The 22627-nt window shown below is 30.6% G+C and overlaps 3 protein-coding genes, 1 long non-coding RNA gene and 1 other non-coding gene across 11 annotated transcripts in view; 1 reads left to right on the top strand and 4 right to left on the bottom strand.

Annotated features, from left to right (window-relative positions):
- Positions 1 to 91: 91 nt before the first annotated feature.
- Positions 92 to 3687, bottom strand: LOC122627984 (signal recognition particle 19 kDa protein). 2 transcript variants are annotated; one of them, XM_043809731.1, is made up of 3 exons: positions 3620 to 3687; positions 735 to 784; positions 92 to 544 (listed from the first exon to the last, which is right to left on the bottom strand). In XM_043809731.1, the coding sequence occupies exons 1-3, from the start codon at positions 3620 to 3622 to the stop codon at positions 151 to 153; spliced, it is 447 nt and encodes a 148-aa protein (XP_043665666.1). In that variant the 5' UTR covers positions 3623 to 3687; the 3' UTR covers positions 92 to 150. The 2 variants fall into 2 exon arrangements, with proteins under 2 accessions (XP_043665666.1, XP_043665667.1); XM_043809732.1 differs by lacking the exon at positions 3620 to 3687 and adding an exon at positions 876 to 930.
- Trnap-cgg lies at positions 984 to 1055 on the bottom strand. Its single transcript has one exon. It is a non-coding gene; the product is annotated as a tRNA-Pro (tRNA).
- On the top strand, positions 3038 to 18275 carry LOC122627977 (NADP-dependent malic enzyme). 2 transcript variants are annotated; one of them, XM_043809714.1, is made up of 8 exons: positions 3038 to 3283; positions 7600 to 7756; positions 14252 to 14410; positions 14552 to 14914; positions 14999 to 15310; positions 15406 to 15774; positions 15860 to 16154; positions 16248 to 18275. In XM_043809714.1, the coding sequence occupies exons 1-8, from the start codon at positions 3231 to 3233 to the stop codon at positions 16361 to 16363; spliced, it is 1824 nt and encodes a 607-aa protein (XP_043665649.1). In that variant the 5' UTR covers positions 3038 to 3230; the 3' UTR covers positions 16364 to 18275. The 2 variants fall into 2 exon arrangements, with proteins under 2 accessions (XP_043665649.1, XP_043665648.1); XM_043809713.1 differs by lacking the exon at positions 3038 to 3283 and adding an exon at positions 5185 to 5388.
- Positions 10906 to 11996, bottom strand: LOC122627987. 2 transcript variants are annotated; one of them, XR_006326959.1, is made up of 2 exons: positions 11640 to 11996; positions 10906 to 11158 (listed from the first exon to the last, which is right to left on the bottom strand). It is a non-coding gene; the product is annotated as an uncharacterized LOC122627987 (long non-coding RNA). The 2 variants fall into 2 exon arrangements; XR_006326958.1 differs by having other exon boundaries at positions 10906 to 11055.
- The window catches only part of LOC122627974 (dual specificity protein kinase CLK2), a 13274-nt gene continuing 7369 nt past the window's right edge, over positions 16723 to 22627 (bottom strand). The window contains exons 3-9 of one of the 4 annotated variants that reach the window (XM_043809689.1): positions 21121 to 21187; positions 20309 to 20422; positions 20050 to 20140; positions 19780 to 19971; positions 19506 to 19650; positions 19019 to 19269; positions 16723 to 18866 (exon numbers count right to left, since the gene is read on the bottom strand). In XM_043809689.1, coding sequence (XP_043665624.1) covers positions 18654 to 18866; positions 19019 to 19269; positions 19506 to 19650; positions 19780 to 19971; positions 20050 to 20140; positions 20309 to 20422; positions 21121 to 21187 — 1073 coding nt within the window. In that variant the 3' untranslated portion in view covers positions 16723 to 18653. The remainder of the gene's footprint in view (positions 18867 to 19018; positions 19270 to 19505; positions 19651 to 19779; positions 19972 to 20049; positions 20141 to 20308; positions 20423 to 21120; positions 21188 to 22627) is intronic. The other 3 variants (XM_043809691.1, XM_043809690.1, XM_043809693.1) reach the window with 3 other exon arrangements.

Genomic DNA, 22627 nt, shown 5'->3' with positions numbered 1-22627 from the left:
TTATGCAATATAAACTTGATTAACATTATAATAGAATGTATATTATACTGGAATTTGTTTTTATATGTTACATGAAACGTTACAAAATTTATTATTAAATAAATAAGAAAAATATTTTTTAATACATAGTAATATTTCCTTAACCCTTTATTATCTTCTGCCTTTACCCTTTCCTTTTTTAGATGAAGAAGCAGATGACTGAGAAGATTGATCGCCAGAAGCTTGCTTTCCTTGACGGGTCTTCAACTTTGGTATCGTGGTACCAAGATGAAGCAAAAGGGAATCCCTAGTAGGAAAATCAGGCCTTACTGGTGTTCCATCGTCTTGTTTCAACTGTACACGTACACGTCCATAATATGGCATTTCTTTACTACGTTCACGTGGGTGTAACTTATTTTCCAAACGAGCATTAAAGCCTGTCGCTAGAAGTACATCCAGAATTTCATGTGCGGTAGGGTTCTCAACACATTTCTCTTTAGTCAATTTTCTACCACCGGCCAAAGTCTTCTTACTATTTATATACACGGGATAAATGCACACCCATCTACGAAAAAGATTATTAAATATCATATTGCTGTAAAGAGAAAAAATAAAAGAGGTTAGGAAACAGATGGAACACGTATAACACGTGTCCTGAATAAAAGTAAAAACTTGCGCGTTTTTTTCAAACATCTATCGAGGAAGTTACACGAAAAACCATATATTTTTTTATTCGCAACAGATAAAAAGCTAACCTTGCAAATTCGCTGTGTTTCTTTGATGGATTCCAAACCTGCGCCATGTTCTATCAACAAAAACTCGTATAACATATACCAATCACATATCAAATACAATAACCTATATAATATAATCGTTGCTATTAATCACGATTTTACATCAAACAATACTAATATCGTTTTATCCCTATCATTCAACGATTTAAATAAAGAAAAAAAAACTACGTTAGAATTATTGGATATAAAAAAGAAAAAAAATATGGGCTTGGGCTCGTCCGGGATTTGAACCCGGGACCTCTCGCACCCGAAGCGAGAATCATACCCCTAGACCAACGAGCCACGTAACAAGAAGTAACTAATATCATTATTAAACTTTTATAAACATATATCATTTAAATTATATAAATATTCATATTATTCTTACATTACGTCATAATTATTACCACATAATATATATACTTATGAAATCAAACTTTTTATACTAGAGTAATTGGAAACATATATAACCTGAAATGCGCTTGACGTATTAAAAAAAAAAAAAAACAAAAATATAAAAAATAACAAAAAAAAAATAAAAAAAACAACTGACAATAAAACCAAATTATAGAAGAAGAAGAAAAAAAAAAAGAGAGAAATGAGGTTATCTCAAAGCAAATATTTCCCAATTTCTAAAAGAAATAAGTGAAACGTAGCCAGGTTTATTAATTCGCAGAAAAAGGAGATTAGAACGAAATCATTTTAAAAATCTTTATAATAACCAACTTTAGAGAAAAGAAGGAGGAAGAAGATATTAATTGATTCGCTTCACGGTATGTAACCATTTCTATGTGTTTATATATACATATACATATGTACATGCATACATATGTAGTTACTTTCACACAGCGCGCTAAATTCAACGTTAATGAACAATTATCAAAAAGTGTTATAATGAAAGTCTTAATAATCCTGACGTACGATACGACACGAACAATTTCATTTCGGTGGAAAAAAAAAAAAAGAAAAAAAAGAAAAAAAGACAATTCGATATATCGCAAAATTCTAAACGATCGTAAAAAAAATTTGATTATTCATGAAGTTAGTTAAGTGAAGCAATATCTACGGGAATTTTCAATCGTTCTTTTCTAAATTTGTAAAATGTAAAAAAACAAAAACCGGATTTCGTTTATATTCGAAAGCACTCGCAAATTGAAGAATAAATGATCGAAGATTGGCTACCGTGGAAAGTAGTGAATGCTTCAATTCAAGGCTGCTTCTAGATGGATATCATCGTCGAGCATAAGTTCATTCGGAAGGTAGAACGCAGATTCTTCAATCTTTTTTTTCATATTTTTTCTTTTTTTCTTTTTTGTCTTATCCTTACCACCACCTTGAATTTACCAAATGTCATAAAAGCTTTATGTATTATTATTAATTATTTTCATGATAGAAAATGTAACAAACGTTATCAACTCATAAAAAAAAGAAAAGATAAATTAGTGTTATCTCAAGTAATTCTTTAGTAAATTATAGTCTATTTAGATTATAGTAAAAGGTAGACCACGAAATGACCTCGTTTTAGAATTTCGAAATGAGACGTCTTTACTTCTCCGTATTTCTTTTGTAATAAAATATATAAATACATGTATATATGCATTTGAGAGAATCCGCGCTTGATTACTATATTACGTATTTATACATGTACATATATACATATTATATATTTACTTTAATTGAACGATTCGATTACGAAATCAGTATTCGATATTCAATGAAAATCAAGTAAAGATTGTCATAACAATTTATCCGTTTTCCTTCTAATATTTTTCACGTTACGTTACCAATATCTATGATGAATCATATTATTGTTTCATCGTGAATTAATTTTTTGAAAGTCATCAGGAATAGTTGTAAGTGATTAGTATCGTACACGTTGCTATCGTATCTATTAAACAGCACAAATTTACAAGATTGAATTGTCTTTTTGTGTTCGAACTTTTTATCGAAAAAAAAAATCCAAATATTTTTATTCTTGTTTTCTTTACTCAGATAAAGAAAAATCCTTTTCTTTTCTCTTTTATTTGTTCCCTTTTTTTTTTTTTTCTTCTTCTTCTTGCCCGCGTAAATAATTCTCTGAACGTTGCGAAATTTCTTTTTCTTTTTAAATTTCATTAATTACAAATTAAAACGATCGTTGTTGTTGTAAATTGAGTTATAGTTATTCGAATAATGAATTAATCATTCGTTTTTCGAAATTACGTCCTTAAGGCCGATTTCAACGGCACCGTTACGCTTGGCAAGCACGAACGTTCCTTCTCTCGAACGTTTCCATGTGGCGCAGTCACGTTCGCGATTTCTTCGCGATCGGAAGAGTTGTTTTCACTTGACGAAAGTGACACTAATATCGTTGAATTATTCGTCGCTATCTTATCTACCTCGACATTAAAACTTAAGGTCGTATTATATTTCGTATAGTTTTTATGGAACAAGAAGAGAATCGTGTGGATTAATTATTAATTAATAAAAGCTTCTATCATGGGTAGTACAAATACGAAGGAGCTTCAAAACTATCCACGAAATAGCAGGACGTAAGTCAAATTTAAATCGTTGTGTAATTCACGGCTTCATTATTTTCTTAATTTAAACAATTTTTCTTATTTATTTATTAATTTTCCCAAATAATTTAAATCGTATTTAGAAAATCGGCCTACGATCTATATCACAATCTAATCTAATAATAAAACGCACCTGGATCGGTATCTTTAAACATTTGGTCAGTATTTATTTTATAAATAAATTGTCAGTATTTATAACGAAATATCGATACGTAATATAAGTGACGCTTAATTCTGACACTTAATTATTTATACTTGATCAAAATATTAATATATCTATATTGACAAATTATTTTACAAAATACTTACCATTAATTAATAAAAATACGGATCAAAGAAATATACGTGAAGTGATAAGAAAAAAAAAAAAAAAAGATGTAATAAGACGAATTTTTCTACTGATCGTTCTTGATTTTCAATTCGATGTTGATTCGTCTATCGTTCGTATTAAATTACCCTTATCTAACATCATCCACCGTTTATATAAGTTCAGAAAAACGTAAGCTGGTTTTTTTCTCCTTTTTTTTAGCTCGAAAAGATTTATCGATGTATATAAGTGCTTAAGATATCAATGAAATGCGGAATCATGATCCTGATACATGTAGTCTAATGTCACGAAAGATTAGAATCCAGCTCAAGGTTTCTTCGATAAATTAATATAAAAATTCGTGAAAGAGACGTTCTTAACATTTTGATCGATCGATCCAATCACAACAAAAATAGACCCTGTCGATTGTACTTTGTATTATTAAATATATCAATCGTAACGTAATATCATTATTGGGACATTTATTTTTATGTTGATAATGTAATTATGTTTTTTCTTTCTTTTTTAATCAAAAATAAAGAATAAAATCATAAAAATGGAGAAAAAAAAATCATTCTTAAAAATGAACTTTCATATTTCACGATTTCGTTTGATAATATTTTAAGGTCGTTGACATTTACAGTAATACCGTAATCATACGCGCATGCATTCTAAATGATCTTCGAGAGTGAATTCAAGTGGACCTGTCCTTTCTAATTCGATAGGATTAGTTCGGAGATTAGTATGACTAGCCTTTCGAATATGTAGGTGACGCAATCGTATCGACGAAATTTCTAATGTTTCATTTTCTTTGTTAATAGAGATTCATAGCAAACGAATTATTTCACGATAATTTTACATAATATAAAGAATGATTTTCTTTTTAATCGTGTATACGTATCTGTATATATGTGTGTGTGTGCAACATGATTCAACCTCCGATCTATAATCGATGTCATACGATCAATTTATAATTGTCATACGTGAGATATCCTTCTGACTGTAGATCAAATATATTTTTCTTATAATGTCCGTTATCGTCGCTATGGTCAGAGAACTTGATCGTACGATTCTTGACCGACGTACATTCGCAAAAAAAAAAAGAAAATAAACCGAAAAAGAAAAAGAAAAAATAATAAAAACAAAATTAAATAAAAATAAAAATTCTCTTCCATCGAGCGTATTAATTAATCCCGGAAAGATCTACTGTGATCAAACTAATGAAATCATTCGTTAAAATATCTTTTTTTAATAGTAACGAATGACCTCGCGACACCAAAAATTTTGTTGACCTGTGATTACGAAAAATGAAAAAAAAAGAAAGAAAAAAAATTAAAACAAATAAAAAAAAAAAAAAAAAAGAAAAAAATAATTTTCAGAAACACAGTTAAAATTTATGAATTAACATACGATAGTATGTTCCCGCGTGTTGTATGTCTGACGTCAGTTGATGATAATAATACACGCTTAAAATCGTTATCAAAAGACTTGTATGAAACTTATGCCAATTTGAATTATCCCGTGTCAGTCAATTTTAATCCAAGTTAAAGGCGATCGTTCGTGCAATATTGGTCAGTATACCGTGCGATGTCGAACAGAACGAGAGTGACAGTTTCTTAGAAAAATTCTTTATCATGACCTCGAAACGTTTGTTCGATCGGTTAGTTGAACAATACTACTTTGCCTTTCACCGTCGATCGACCAGTTTGAATCATGTTACCAAGAACCTTGAACCTGCTACTTACCAAGACGATCAGCTGTTTATTAATGGGTAATTTTCTTATCGAGTTTTTTCAAAGAAAGAAATTTTCATTGTCTTTTTTTATTTTATTTCTTTTTCATTTGTTTCATCCATTTTTTTTTTTTTTTAAATACTCAAGATAATCGCATTGAAGATATTTTTTAATATACAGAATACATGAAAAAATTATATATAATGTATGCATGTGTATCTGTAGTATATGTATAAAATAATGTGTGAAGTGTGTATATCATGATATATATTTGATATACATATATATATATATATATATATATATAATGAATATATGTATACAAAATATATTATGTAGAAAATGTCATATATAATATTTAATTATAAATTATGTCGAAAAGATATTCGTTATATTATATTTCATTTTATTTTTAAATATTTCTTTACGCATTTCGAGATTACTGAAGTAATTATTTAATAAAAAGATCTAAAAAAAAAAAAAAAAAAAAACGATTGGAATAAATAAAAATTAGTTGTGAATAAAGATTGAGAATTATATGAAAAGAGTTATTTTCTTTGAATTTTCACATTCTAAATAAAAATTAATAATAATAATCAAATAATATTGTTAGACTGTCATCAGAAAATTATTATTTCTTTTTCTTTTTATATAGTGAAACTATTATATGTTATGTATTTTTTTTCTTTATATATATATATATATATATATATATATATATATATATGTATATATAATAGTAAAAAGCTTGGTAGTTTATATGTATTCTCTTAAAAGATTGCGTATTATACAAGTTACGGATGCATATCAACGATTTTACTAATCATCGTGCAAAGTGCACCGCCTGGTGCACTTATAGGTTTATCACTAGTTATCGTGCTTTTAGTATATGATAAATAATAGAATAGGTTGAGAAATAACGAGAAAGAACAAGACTCTCTTAGAATATCATAATATTTATCGTTTGATACTTATTATTGTATCATGATAAAAATCTTATCGAGTCAATACGATAAAAATATATAAACAATTAATGTTAGAAGAAAATTTAATATCAATGTCTTTTCAAACAAAATTTGTAAATTATTTAAAAATGATACTCCTACGTTTTGTATAGTAATTTAAAAACAACAAAAAATCATACGATTGTATATACGTGAGGTATGTGTGTACGTATGCGTGTATATGTGTACGGTATGCAAGTGCATTTTTTGTTAACATATAAACTTATTCAAAAAATGTTTATATATATATATATATTTTTATGTCTCTTATTATTTTATTTGCAATTTCGAATTGAAAGTTTTATCAAAGTTAAAGGTTTCTTTGACTGATAATTTTGTAAATAATTTCACGATCATATACGTCGTTTTACGTAAAGCTCGTCGCTCAATGGGCGACAATACACGACTGCGCATTGCACGGTCGTACGCCAGAGAATCATCTGATCGTCTCTTTCAGGGGCGTCTATATCAAGTTAGGCACCCATAGAAAAAAAAGACAATTGAATTATCGAATTGTTGAAACACTATTGAAATTGTCGTTATTCTTACAAAATATTCTTCTTATACAAAATTAAAGTAACATAAATTATTTAATAGACAACAATATAAGAAATAATAATAATAACATTTGCAACGCGACAAAAAAGAAATTAATGAAGATGTTTCAATATAAATTCTATTAATATAAATTCTACTCGAGAATTCGCATTTTTTTCATTTTTGAACTTAATTGAATTTTTCTAATATAAATTCGATAACTGAATGAAAACTGAAAATAAAAGGAAAAAAAAAAAAAAAAAAAAGAAAGAAAACAGAAACGAAGAGGAGAGAAATTGATTTTAAAAGATAAGATAAAAAATCATGACACGAGACGAGTTGGCTCGATCAAAATTTGATTGTGTAATCGTAATATATACATATATATATATATATATATATATCGCTTACGTCAAGATAATTTGTTATATATAAATCTAATAACGATATATATGCATTTATATTTCTAAAAATAAATCTCCCCCTAAAAAAAGAAAAAAAGAAAGAAAGAAAGAAAGAAAGAAACGTAACGTCGAATAAGTACAATGAATTCTTAGTGCCACTAATTCGAATCGATGCGTGTACAGCCTTGAGACCTATCCTTCATACTCCCCACACATTCTAACCTCACCTTGTCATGGCACTACTGCGTTCTACCCTACCGACGAGCATCTGCAATCGGTGTTCAGTCTCGCACTTCGTTTGCAGGATTCAAAGCAGCTCAAGAGTTACTTCAAAGACCAAACAACCTTTGACGATGTCGAACCTCGAACGTGATCGCCTTGGTCAACCTGGAGCCGGTGATGCTCTCTGTCATGGCCTTCTTCGTGGCATCGACCATATTAAGAATCCTCAATTGAACAAGGTAAGACCTGGCTGTTTTATCTTTATTACAATTACTTACTTATTCATCCCAGACAATCGATTATTTCAAGTTTGAATTTATATGTCAATTCCGTCGGTATATCGCGATTATTTTTTCGATCAATAAATATATATACTGTCATAGAAAATACAACGTGTATTATCATTCGCATTACCAAAATGTTATATATAAATGTATAAACTTTTTAGCAATGTAATCTATGACGTGAATACGTATGCAAAATAATGTTTCGAAGTCTATCATAGAGGGTTAAACTTGTTGCTTAGGATCCCATTAATGATTTCTTCTAGTCTGAATATGATATACAGGGTGTGTCGAAAATTAATATCGATCTGACGTATAAAATAATAAATGTAGAACTTGATGCTTAGGGTTTTCGTAATGATTTGCACGCTTAACTTTCATTTCGCTCCGAATGGCGTATATACGCCCAGATACAAGAAGCGTATATATACGCCATCAAAAAATTTACGGTCAGATAGGAATAGAGCGTATCGAGCTGAGAATCATACTCTTCCTACGTTAGCGTTGTTCAATTGTTCACAATAGGTTTCGTTTACAAAAAAATTATTTCACTAGCGGAAGGATATAATATTGTGTGTGTGTGTGTGTGTGTGTGTGTGTGTGTAATGTGTATATATGTGTATATATATATATACACATTACATACACATGTGTAATGTGTGTGTGTGTATATATATATATATAGGGTGTGTCGAGAATTAATGTCAACCTGATGACAATTTAACGATTACCTATATTGTAGAGTTTCATACAAATAATTTTTTCTTTTAGAAATTACATAAAAAGGAGAAATTATTTATATTATCCATATCAAATACATAATTGTAATTAACGTGAACAGTACAAAAAAAAAAAAAGCAAATCTTCGACAGATCGGATATTTAAAAAATTTTTTTTTAGAAAGAGGTGCTTCTCGGTATCTGATGCAATAAAGAAACAGTATTGTAAACTACCTTTTGAAAGAACGTAAATTCGTTGAACCCGTTCACGACGACGCGATCACCGTCACGTAGGACTTCTGAAAGATCATCTTTCTTTATACTTTCACGTTTTATTCCACGTTTCTTTGAATTCTTGTTTCGTTTTCTTTTTTTTTTTTTTTATGAGTCAAGTAATCTCTTCTCTCTCTCTCTCTCTCTCTCTCTCTCTCTCTCTCTCTTTCTCTCTCTCTCTCTCTCTCTCTCTCTCTCTATCTCTGTAATCTATAATCACCCATCAGTGAGATAGTCTCCATGAAAGTTACATGACTTTTATCTGATTACACAATTGTTTGCAAAGATTGTAGCACTATTGAACTTATGGTATCTGATAATAACTAGATTAATTTCATTAATTTGACAAATATATTTTTTGTTTGTTTAACTAATAATATTCTATTAATCAAATTAACATTAAAATTATCATATTAAAAAAATTGTTATCTAATAGAATTTTCGTTAAAATGATTGTATTTCTATATTGACTGAACATAGAATATTTATGAAAACGTACAAGATGGGTCAAAAGTTCTTAGATGATTCTGATAAAAATTAATTGAAATAATAGAACTGTTAACTAATAGAAAATTTTTTACGGTATAAAAAATAATATCACTTGTATTTTTATTAATCGATAGTAAGTATTTTGTAAAATAAGTAGTCATCATTCATAACAAAATATCAACACGTAATGTAAGTGATCAGTATAAATGTTATAATTAAATTTTATAAAAAAAAAATAAATAAAAAAAAAGTTTCATAAAACAAGTAATCGATTTTTCGAGACATCTAGAAACTTTTGACCCACCCCGTATTTGTGTCTCCTGCACACTCGTTGTATCTTTTTACTCGACGTTCATACAATTCCAGTAACTATCCGATATTATGCTCATTTTGTCTTTTTTGAACTTTGTTCCAACGCATATTCGCAAGTACGTTCTATGTAAGGTCACGCTGTACATATATAATTAGCTCTAGTCACTCGAGTATTAATCTTTTTTCCTTATATAATATATTTAAAGAAAAATAATGAAAATAAATATGTAAAAATTCGTAAAATAGGACTTACGTATGAGTCACTTGATAACAAACTTGTTCTTTTCAAAAATATCTTTTATTTTAATGCGAATCCATAGTAAAAATTTGAACATTCATGAACGATGGATATATGATTAATTGAAAAATATTAAAAATATCATTTGATTATTCATATAACAATTAATTTACGAACATTAATTATAATTAGTTAACAATAACTATAAATTAAAGGTGACTATAGACACACCCAATAAAATTCTACATAAATTAAAAACTCTAACGATGAGTGAACGTAGCGCATATCTTGACAACTTTGTGACAACCGACAGACTATTTTTACGTATATTCACTTATAATTCACTTTATATTAATTTGATATAACTGAAAAAGTTAAAAAAGAAAAAAATAATAATTTACAGAACGAACTAAAGCATCAGATATTACAAACTTTTTCATCAACTTCGTTATAGTGAAAGAGATTAAATATCAATGATCACCGATTATATCACCGATCACGATAGATTCAAATACTTTCGATTCAATAATTTAAATTATCAAATCATCATCGATTATTTTACATCTAACGTATTATGCTTATTGCATCTTGGATTTATTTAGCTTTTTTTTTTTTACTACATTTTCATTCGTAAAAACAGTTCATTTTTGATTTTCAAAATATTTGCACAACTTCGTAGTGTGTGATTGCAATAAGGTCGCGTGTTACTTTGCATCGAAGAAATCGTAGGGTTCCCTTTATCGATCGGTCGACCAGCGACTTTCCGGAGGAGGGTCGCCAGCACGAGAGAGTCAAGAACCCCGGCAACCGTTTCCACGTTCACTTGTTTGTCATGGGATTTGAAATCTCCAAGAAGAAGAAGAAGAATAAAGAAAAATAGTTGTGTCATTAGTGAGCATTTTTTTTTACATGGAGACCGATTGGTGGAGTCTTAGTCCTGACAAAGCTCGTACACCAAATGTACCGGAAGCACTTCTTGCATTGGACGGCAGGGTATTACTTAAAAACATTTCTTTTCCTTCTCTTCGATTTTTCCTGTTTTTTTTTTTTTTTTTTTTTGTTCTTCCCTTTGATTTTCATTATTGCAATGATGCATCCTTTCGACATTCACCGTAATTGTCACGGCTTCGCACGTTTACTATTATTATTCTTTTTTTCTTTGCTTTAATTCTTGCTCCTTCTTTATCCTTTTGAACTTTCTTGCATCGAGATTTGCGACACGCCTACAATATGTCGATATAGATCTATCAGTTCTTTTTTTTTTTTTTTTTTTTTTCTTTTTTTTTCTTTGCTGGAGATTATTTATATGCGAAAAATAAAAATTTTCTGGAAAATTAATATTTGCGTGATAAGGAGTTTAATAAATTGATAATAATTAAACAAACAAAAAAATTATACCTTTGACGGTCATTTTGAGAAATAATATATTCTATAGTAACATTATAGAGGAAAACAATTTGTTGAGTTTATTTATATGATTGTTCAACTATCATTAGCTTAAATATAACTGAATTAGCAAAAGATAAGTTATACGGTTCATCGAAATGATTGACGCGACTCTTCTTACTTCCCGAGTTGCACGACTTCGAAAATGAATTACGCTGACAGATGCACTTCGAATTCGAAATGGAATTTTATCGCTTTACGTTCATTTTTCAAGCGAATTTTATCATTTATAGGTTCTACTATCAATAGAAGAAACAAAATGTGTATTTTAACTAACGTTATATGATTCGTTTGATCGTTCCATCGTCTATCTCGTGAAATGATTCTGTGACAAATTAAGAAATGAAAAAAACTTACGAACCATATGATTAAACTAATCGTTCGAATCATCGATTTGTGCTCTTGAATATCTCAATAGACTAGATTAGATGAGATAAAATTTCTGACAGCTATCTACTCGATGAAATTAAACAAAAATTTTCCACTCGTAATCTTCGCTTCTGTCCATCAACATTATCCTGGAAAATATAATTATATATTATTAAGTATAACAATAATTTTTCCTTGAATTATAATCTGATGCACATATACGTTTACAAGTGAATAAAAGTGATAAAATTTGAATGAGAATTGATAAATAAAATAAATTATCAGACGAGAATAGTTGTTCCCTTTTTATATTCGATCTGATCTAACAATAATCAAAATTCTATTTTAATTTCTGAAAAATTTTTATTCGAAAAAGAAAAAAAAATATACGTACTATATATACGTACACGGTTAAAACTTCGTCCTGAAAAAGAGACTTCAACGAAATTTAGTAAATAATATAAATGATCGTAGATATAACAATAATCATTCTTAATTAATATGATTTAATGGAAATAAATCCAAATGTTAATTCCAAGTTTTACTCGTATTTTTATATATATATATATATATTTTTTTTCTTTTTCTTTTTTTTATAAATGAAAATTTTTTTATAATGAAAAGAAAATATGCATGCACGCGTATTGAACTTCTAAGAGAATGTGTCTGCAAAGGTCGCTGTCTTATGGCTATTACGATTTATAGAAGTCGATTAGTATTGTAGTCAGTGAGTCGTCTAGTGGACGAGTATCAAACGGAGTCTCGTTGTCAATGACCGCTTCCGACGTCTATGGAAAAATACAAGTGGCATGGTATACATCTATCCCCTCTCTTCCTTTCTCTTGAAATAAAATTATACTTTTAATATCAACAACCACAATTGTTCCGACTTAATCTTGGTTCTTAGAGCGAATTCCATGGTTTTTGTTAAAAGAAAGAAAAAAGAAAATTCATAGAAAAAATTTCAAAGGAAACTATACGAATAAATTGATTATATTACTATCGATGGAATTAAAAGTATGCTTTGATATAAACAACATCGATTGTTCGAATGAACTTTTGCTCTACGATTTGCATAAAGAAAAAAAATAAAGAGAGAAAGAAAAAGTGCAATTTCAAAAGGAAATTGTCTAGACAATTATAATTATACTACTCATGATTATGCTAGTTATCGTAATCGTTGCATAAACACGTTCAAGATATTTCAATTTTAATTATTTCTTGAATGATGATGATATATTGGATTTGATAACAGTTTTCTGTAATTTATCGTACGTTGATCCGAATTGAACGATTTTTTTGAGGATTACAAACTTCCGATATATATATATATACACATATTAATATAGATAAAATAAATATAGAAAATAAATATATTCGAAGTTTTATATTTTCATATGCTTGATATGTAAACGTCATTGATATATAGGAATTCATAAAAATTTGCAAAGCAAACGTTTATGAAGATCGAAAATTTTTTTTCTCATGACATCAAAAAGATCGTGAATTATAATAAATGTCAAATATAATCTAGTCGTCTCTGCTGAATTTTTGCAAACGCCTAAGTTAATGAAATCGTACGTATTTATATATACGATGATGTGAATTAAAGAACAGAGTTATATTTATACTTTTAGAGATCGTAGAACCAACATTATGAGATCTTAAAAGAACACATCTATTTCAGTTAATGAAAATACATAAATACATACACATTTTTGTTTTATGTTTGTAAGAAGTCAGATTTTAAAATATGATCTCATAAAAAGTGAAAGTACAATTTATGTCATATGATGAATACAGCCGTGGTCGATGTTAAGATTTAATACTTTGCACTTTTTGTATTTAAAAATAATCGTAAATATATCTGACGATAAACACAACCGAGAATGCTTGTGTAGAATGAAATATTTAGATGACAACACCTGAATTATTTCATTTTGTTTTCAATCTTAAAAAAAGAAACAATTTTTATGTTTTATGCTTCTTTTAAAAGCTTTTTTCTTTTTTTTTTTAAGAAATTTTTTGTGAAATTCAAAAGAAATTCTTTAATTGAAAGAATTTTTTTTATTTATTCGCTTGATTTCTTTCTTTTATTTCAACGATCAAGATGTTTAAATCCTCCTAATTAAATGACTCGCGCTGTGTATTGCATCATCGAATAAAACGTACATCGATTACAGAAAATGTTCAAACTATTACATAAGAAATCTTATATAATGTATATCTGCAACGATTATAAATATCTTTCTAATTGATATATCCTTAGAAACAGTGATCGTAAAAATCGTGGAAAATACCCTAAGGGTAATTTTTTCGAAATTAAATCACTATGTATTTGCCTCGTGGCTGACAATGAAAATTACGACTATAATAACGAATCTAGAATGTAAGTATACTTTGCTTTCTATAAAAAAGATCGATGAATCCAACGTAACTGGGTCAACGAACAGACTAATTCTAATTTCGTAACTCGAATATTGTACCTTTAAATAAACTGTTATATTATGATTAATGGCGGATTTATAGCGGATGTTGAGTCATCGACAAGTATGAAATTATTGATCGAAGAAAAAAAACAAAAAGAAATCTTTTTACCTTCAGGGAATGGCCTTTAGTATAGAAGAAAGACAGTTACTTGGTATACATGGACTTTTACCAGCTGCTGTGAAGACTCAGGAGGAACAATTAGAACTTTGTCGTTTGAATTTGGAACGTTATCCTGATGACCTTCTTAAATATATCTACCTCATAGGCCTACTGGTAAATATTTATTCTCTAAAATAAATGATCATGAGTATTCGATAAAGACATGTTAATATTTTTTGTTGTTTTTTGTTTTTTTTTTTTTTTTTACATTTACTAAATTTTTACAATACTAAAGTTGATTATTTTATATTCTAGGATAGAAACGAAAGATTATTTTACCGTTTACTTATGGACAACGTCGAACAAATGATGCCATTGGTATATACACCAACGGTTGGTCAAGCTTGTCAAAAGTTTGGTCTGATTTATCGTAGACCTCGTGGCTTGTTCATAAGCATACACGACAAGGGATACATTTATGATATTTTGAAAAATTGGCCTGAACATGACGTACGCGCTATCGTTGTTACCGATGGTGAGAGGATACTTGGACTCGGTGATTTGGGAGCACACGGTATGGGAATTCCTGTAGGAAAATTAGCTCTTTACACGGCCTTGGCTGGTATCAAACCACACAATTGTCTTCCGATAACACTTGACGTTGGTACTAATACACAGGTAAGATTTTTTTCTTTTTCTTTAAGAATTAATTTTCCTTTAGTATTTAAGAGTAATAATGATAATAATTATTATTATTTACAGTCGTTATTGGACGATCCTCTTTATATTGGACACAGACATAAACGTATCACCGGCGAGGAATACGACGAATTTCTGGATGAATTCATGAAAGCAGTAGTAAAACGTTACGGTCAAAATACCTTGATACAGTTTGAAGATTTTGGAAATGCTAATGCCTTCAGACTTTTGATCAAGTATCGAGAACATTATTGTACGTTTAATGATGATATTCAAGGCACAGCATCCGTTGCTGTAGCTGGTCTCTTAGCATCTCTTCGAGTAACGAATACAAAGCTTCACGAAAATACCATTGTTTTCCTAGGAGCGGGAGAGGTTTGTATATAATCGAATGAAATTGATACAAAATTACGTATTATTATCAGTAATAAATATTGCTTTTATTACCTGTGATGATTGGACGATTTTAGGCTTCATTAGGCATCGCTACATTATGCGTAATGACGATGCAGAAGGAAGGTATAAGCGAAGAGGAAGCAAAGAACAAAATCTGGATGGTAGATTCGAAAGGATTGGTTGTTAAGGATCGTCCAAGTGGTGGACTTACGGAACACAAGTTGCAGTTTGCCAGGAAAGAAAAACCTGTGGAGAAATTATTGGACGTTATTAAAATGGCTAAACCAACTGTATTGATTGGCGCCTCAGCGGTAGGAGGTGCTTTTAACGAAGAAATATTAAAAGAAATGGCATCCAATAACGAAAGACCTGTGATCTTTGCTTTGAGTAATCCTACCAGTAAAGCCGAATGTACGGCCGAGCAAGCTTACAAGACTACGATGGTAATACATTATATATATATATATGTTTAAAATTTACACCTCCAATCAATTTATCGATCTTTGATTAATTTTATAACTTACACAGGGAAAATGTTTGTTCGCGAGTGGCTCGCCCTTTCAGCCAGTCAAAATCGATGACAAAACTTTCTATCCTGGCCAAGGAAATAACAGTTATATATTCCCTGGTGTAGCACTTGCTGCAATTTGCGCTGGCATGCGAATTATTCCTGAAGAAACGTTTCTTATTGCTGCCGAAGTCGTTTCCGATTTGGTAACGGAAGAAGATTTGAATAAAGGTACTTTGTATCCACCTCTGGCAGATATACAAAAATGTTCTTTGTGTATAGCAACTAGAATTATGGAATACGCTTATCGTTGCTGTAAGTAATATACTCAATATTATATAACTTTCTTTTTCTCTCATAAAAAAGAGCACTAATTGGGTAATCGATATCTACGTCTTTTTTTTACAGCATTCGCAACTGTTCTACCGGAGCCTAAAGATCACATGGAATTTATCAAAGCACAGTTATACGATACAGAATACAAGTCATCTATCCCACCAACTTATAAATGGCCAAAAGCTTAAATTCTCGTATAAAAATTCGCGTTCACACTTAACACATCGTATACAACGTATATAAAGTTTCGAATTAATTAAATTATTGTTTAAAATTATATTATTCGACTAATAATTGTTAAAAGAAAGCCTGTTGATCGGGCAAATGTATCTGTATAAAAGAAAAGAAAAAAAAAAAAAAAAAAAAAAGTGGAAAACAAACAACAAACCTATCGATCAAAATTTATCTTACGCTATAGGACACAAATTATAACTTATACTTAAATTTTTCTTTTTTTTTTTTTTTTTTTTTTTTATAAATTACCCTCGTTTTTTTTTTGGTATGGTACAATTGTATTAACTAATAGAAATAAAAAATTCTAGTTCGATTATTTCGAAGAAACGTATTTTTATTACTAATCGAAACAGTACTTTCTGTTAATTAGGCATTCCCCTCTTATCGTGGTAATGAGAGCAGCTAACTTAAAAATTCTTTCGCGTTTTATAATAATAAACTAAGAACAAAGAGAAAACACTTGCGTTAGTACCACTTCTCGTGACGACATAACACTAGTCGAGAAATGCTTTCGTACATGTAAATATAATAACACGTATCTCACACACATCGTCAAATGAGGTAAGACGCGAGATATATATGTATATACACACACATTATGTGTGTATATACACATATATATTATATATATATATATATATATATATATATATATATATATATATATATAGAGACGATATATTCTCGTTGTATTACGTCAATAGAAGAACAAACGACATTTTATTTTTTTCTTCTTCTTCAGACGCAAGAGAGTACAATAATAAATTCAAGGGTAATCAAGTCGTTCCATAAAAAATGATAAAACTCGATAACCAACCGAAGAAATGAATAAATACGTTTTCTCTGTGCTTCAAGATGATACACCATAATAATGTATTTCATCCAGAGCATTCTATCACGTAAAATAATTATATCACTTAGATATTTGAACGATAGTGTATATATTTCGTGATAATGGGATTGGCATTCATTTTAATTTCTCACGCAATGCACTCGTCGCTCGTTCTCTCACTCTCACTTTCACTCTCTCACAATCTCGCTCTCTCTCTCTTTCTCTCTTTCTCTATATAACCTCTTTTATTCAAACATGTACGCAATCGTCTACCGTCTTATATCCTAAGAATCCGATACTTACTACTACAGCTCGGCACGGTCATTATAACAAATAGATTATAAACTACAACCCCCCCCCTCCCCGACTCCCCTCTCAAGTAATCTTTTTCTTTTACTTCAAACTTTGTTCATCTATAATAACATCATAATAAAATTAAAGGCAAAATGTACAGAAGAGTGTTTTATAGAAAATGTGTGTTTTACAATTTGGGACTCTGTTACGCTAGACTGAGCAGACACACACACACACACATATATTATAACAAACTGGCTTCCGATAACCAGTGAGTTAAAGAGAAGGATCTTGGTGCGTTTGAAATTTAGCATTATTATTATTATTATTTATTATTACTATTATTATTATTATTATTATTATTATTATTATTATTACTATTATTATTACTATTATTAATTATTAATTATTATTAATTATTATTATTATTATTGGTGGTCCAAGAAATAAACCACGAGATATTAACGCGCGTCAAGATCGACCCGGTGAAAAAGGCCCTACGAATCGTCGGGATATATCACACGTCATACACACGTCATGTACGATTAGACGAGCGTGTACCACGTTCCCGATCAAGTCCAAATTCCACCACATTTGGCTTAACAAATCTCTCCTATCCGTCCCTTAACCCCCGTCGCTGCTTGTCATCGCAGTACTCGCTTTCTTTTTCTCTAGTACCAACTCTTATAGGCTCTTTATGTAAATATCACTGAATTCTAAAAACAGAAAACAAGAATAGAGAGAGAAAAAAAAAAGGAAGAAAAAACATGCAGTTATATCATTATTATTTATTTTTCTTATTTACTTAGTTTCTTTCCAATCAATCATTTTTGAGGGTGTCTTCGTGCAAAGTGTTTCATCACGAAATGTCATCGGGTTCTTTTTGAGCAAGAATAACAACGATGACAACGATTAAGAATAATAATCATCGTTGAGCAATTCGAGAAAAAATGAGGTAAAGAGAAAGCGAGTACAAAGACGTAGGGCAGTAATATCGTTGAAAATGGATTATTATTATAATTATTATTATTATTATTATAATTATTATTATTATTCTCATTATTATTATTATTATTATTAGTGTCTGTCCAGTACGGAAGTCGGTCCCTTTCCTAGCTTCATCGAGAGAGCGAGTGCGATCGTTCATGACTTTGTTGTGAATCACCAGCCGCACGTGGATCGGTTAATCTCTGATGCGCTGGAAGAGCGTCGAAAAACGGATGTTGCAAGGCGTCCTTCAATGCTATCCTTTGTGATGGCTCATACTCCAGCATTCTTTTAATAAGATCGAATAGTTGTCGATGTTCATCGTCGTCCGACAACAAATAACGCTGTAGCGAATAGAACAATTTTTTTTTTTTTTTTTTTTTTTTTTTAGAAAAGGTAAAAAAGAAACATGTATTGCAATTTTGTGTAACTCGTTAAATGTTCGAACGAGAAAAACGAACAAAAATTATTCTTGACACATCAAGGATTAACTTACATATAAAGGTTTACAATTGTCACGGACATATCTGCCGGCTGAACTTTTGTCATCCCAATCTAATTTACCGTAATAGAAATACTTCGTCTTCGTTTTCCTTGCCATACGGTGTGGAATTGTACCTAGTATACGTTCCATCATTGCCAAATGTTCACGATTATCGTGCGTTTGGAATAATGTTATACCCAGGTACAATTCGAATAGAATGCAACCAATAGACCATACATCGCAAGGTTGAGACCATCCTAATTCTGCGAAAGGGACAAAAGGATGTTTCGTTTTATACGTGTCATTAGAGAAGAAAAGAAAAATAAAAAAAAAAAAAGAAAGAAAAGGATTAATGGAAAAGATTCTATTATATATCGGACCGATAAGTAATGTCGGAATTTTCGATATAAAAAATATTGGTGTTATTTATTTGAAAATGAGGTAATAAAAATTCCAACGCGTTACTTATCGGCCAACTTAAATATTTATATTTATTTACCTAAAATGACTTCAGGCGCTCTATAATGTCTTGTACTAACAATTGTGCTATGGTGTTCATGGTCAAACGTAGCACTACCAAAATCGATTAGTCTGATGTCGGTCCTTTTAACGCGCCTCACATCTTTTCGCTTAAAAAGAAAAAACTTTTTGAAAAAGTTTAGCAATAGATCATCTTTGTGTACGTACCGGTCGAGAGACAGAAAACGTTTTTTCGATGCAAGAGAGAGATCGTGTAATACCTGACGAATAAACGACATTAAAAAATGACTCACCTTTTTACTATTGTACGTGCTTTCGTAATCGGAATCTACGAATAGGATATTTTCAGGTTTAAGATCGGTGTGCGTAAGTTTGTTGTCGTGTAAAAATTTAACAGCATAACAAAGCTGGTAACCCATATGCCTAACATGTTCCAACGGATAAGGCTGATAATTGTTGTCTCTCTGTAACATGGTTTTTTTTTTCTTATTAGCAAAATAAATTGTAAATAAAATATAAGTATTATTTGTTTTTTAATATTTCGTCATAGATTATATATTTACCAGAAAATCGAAAACGCTCAACCCAAGCATCTCGAAGGCGATACACATATGTCCATGATAGTTGAACCAGTCTAACATTTTTACGCATAAACTGAAACACACAGACGGACACAGAGGTATGATTAAATTCAATTAAACAAAAACAAAAAAAAAAGAACAGGAAGGAAAAAGAACTAAAACGAGCGAACAGTAGATTTCGCAAAGAGGGATTCACTGTTGCCCTCCTCTCGAGGCCGGTAATTGCATTTCAAATACTAACTGATGTCCCTCAGGATCCTTAGCGGCTATCTTCTCCAAAGCATTGATCTCAAGTTTCGCAGCTTCTCGATACTTCTCGACGTTCTTGATAATCTTGAGAGCCATTACGTGATCCCTGCGTGTGAAAAGTAATCAAAGCGTTAATAAAACAACGAAAAACGTTGAAAATTCATTCGACCATATTTATGCTCTCGAACGAGCGGCATTCTTTTTTCTTTCTTTGTCTCTTTTCTTTTTTTTTTTTTTTCTTTTTCTTCTTGAACAACAAAAATATCGAGATGGTAAAAAGAATTCTTTTTTTTTTTTTTTTTGTTCAAATTAAAAATAGACGAGATAGCCGAGAGTGAGTTTTTATCCCTCTAAGCAATTTCGTCGCTCGATTTTTCACCTACGACGGTTTTTGTAAGACGCCGTCGAGAGAGCGTGTACGACAGTTGCCTGGTAAAACAAAGTGCAAGGCCATCCTATTATTGCGACTACTCGCGACGACAGTACAGAGAGCGTGTCTATTTCTGATATCCCAAAGGCGATTCGTGTTTCCACGTACAATATGCCACTTAGGATGTACGTTAGTAGTGTATATCTCTCTGTGTTCGTGTGTGCCTTTACTCCTGGGGCTTGTGAGACTCGCGAGCGCGAAAGGATAAATAGAAGAAGAAAATTTATGATAATAACAATGTAAGTACGTATGTATGTATGTATGTATGCATGTATGTATATATATATATATATAAAAATGACATGTCCAAAGAAGTAAAGGATATACGCGCGAGTAGGTTACCTACGTAGGTGTTTATGTGAGCTGGCACTTACATTTGCATGTCCTTAACCTTGACAACTTTTCCAAAAGTACCCTCTCCTAGGGTGGCCAGTACTTTATCTGCAATGTAAAAAACAGGGTAAGTTATACGGCGCGACACAGACCTTGCGCCCACGAAAGATCTCTCGTTCTCGATTACCGCGTATCGCGTATTGTGTACCGAGAGAAAAAACAGAGAAAAAGAGAAAGAGAAAAAGAAAAAGAAAGAAAGAGAGAGAGAGAGAGAGAGAGAGAGAGAGAGAGAGAGAGAGAGAGAGAGAGAAGAAAAGAAAAACAGATATATAAAGAAGATAGATATAGATAGACAATGAGAAAGAGAAAGGTAAAGATAAAGAAACTTGACAAAACATTCGGATAGGAAGGGGGAGGGGCAACCTCCTGCTCACCTTCAAGATATGCCCAATTGTTAAATTATTTTCAAGAACAATATATTTCCAAAAATTAAAAAGAAAAAAAATGAAATAAAGTAGGAAAAGAAATTGATGATTCATGGAACCATACGACTGATATATGTGTGTGTGTGTATAGAAAAAATTATTTTTTGACAATTAAAAATCGATGAAAAATTAAAAAAAAAAGAAGAAGAAGAAGAAAAGGGTAGTGATGGGGGTGAGAAGGAGGAAGCCTTCCCGAAGGAAAGCAAGGACGTGTTCGAGAGACGAAACGAGAGCGAGACTTCTTCCGCGTGGGCGTTCGGTCGGATCCATTTATATACGCGGGTATATATAAATATATATATGTATGTATATATACATATAAATGAACGGACGTGAAAGAGAGTGAAAACGGTATCGTTCGTACGGTCGGCTCGAAAATAATATTCGACACAACACTGCTGCTGACTCTTCTTTTCTTTTCTCTTTTCTTTTTTTTTTCTTTCTTTTAAACTTTACTTGGTCGACCCCTATTACTAGTGTCCTAAGCCCACTATTTTTTTTTCTTTTTTTTTTTTCTTTTTTTTAATAATAATCAAAGAAGACAGCAGTATGGTGAACGGGAGGAAGAGGCATTTACTGTCCCACACCGGACGGTTAATCTCGTATCTAAATAAGCGAGAAAGATACTCGACGTTGGAAAAAGGAAGATCGCGCATTTTTACGTGTACATTGTGTTAAGAGTGCTTCGAAAAAAAATGTGTGTGTGTGTGTGTGTATGTATATATATTTTTAATGACGAAAGTGCAACGAGAGAAAAAGAAAGATAGATAAATAGAAGATATATATATATATATATCATACAGATATTTATTTGTATATATAATATATATATACTCATTTATATATGTGAGTGTATGTGTGTGTGTGTGTAGTAAGAAAAAAATTAAAGAGATAAAAATAAAGATTAGAAATACATAGAGTAAGAGAGTGATTGAGAAAAAGAGAAAGAGAAAGAGAGAAAAGAGAAAGAGAGAGAGAGAGAGAAGAGAGAGAGAAGAGAGAGAAGAGAGAGAAGAGAGAGAGAGAGAGAGAGAGAGAGAGAGAGAAAGAAAGAGAGAGAAAT

Source organism: Vespula pensylvanica, chromosome 3 (genome assembly GCF_014466175.1).
Source record: "Vespula pensylvanica isolate Volc-1 chromosome 3, ASM1446617v1, whole genome shotgun sequence".
In the NCBI taxonomy this organism is placed as follows: Eukaryota; Metazoa; Arthropoda; class Insecta; order Hymenoptera; family Vespidae; genus Vespula; species Vespula pensylvanica.
Note: the sequence above shows the minus strand (reverse complement) of the source record. Positions and strands in the feature narration are given on the sequence as shown.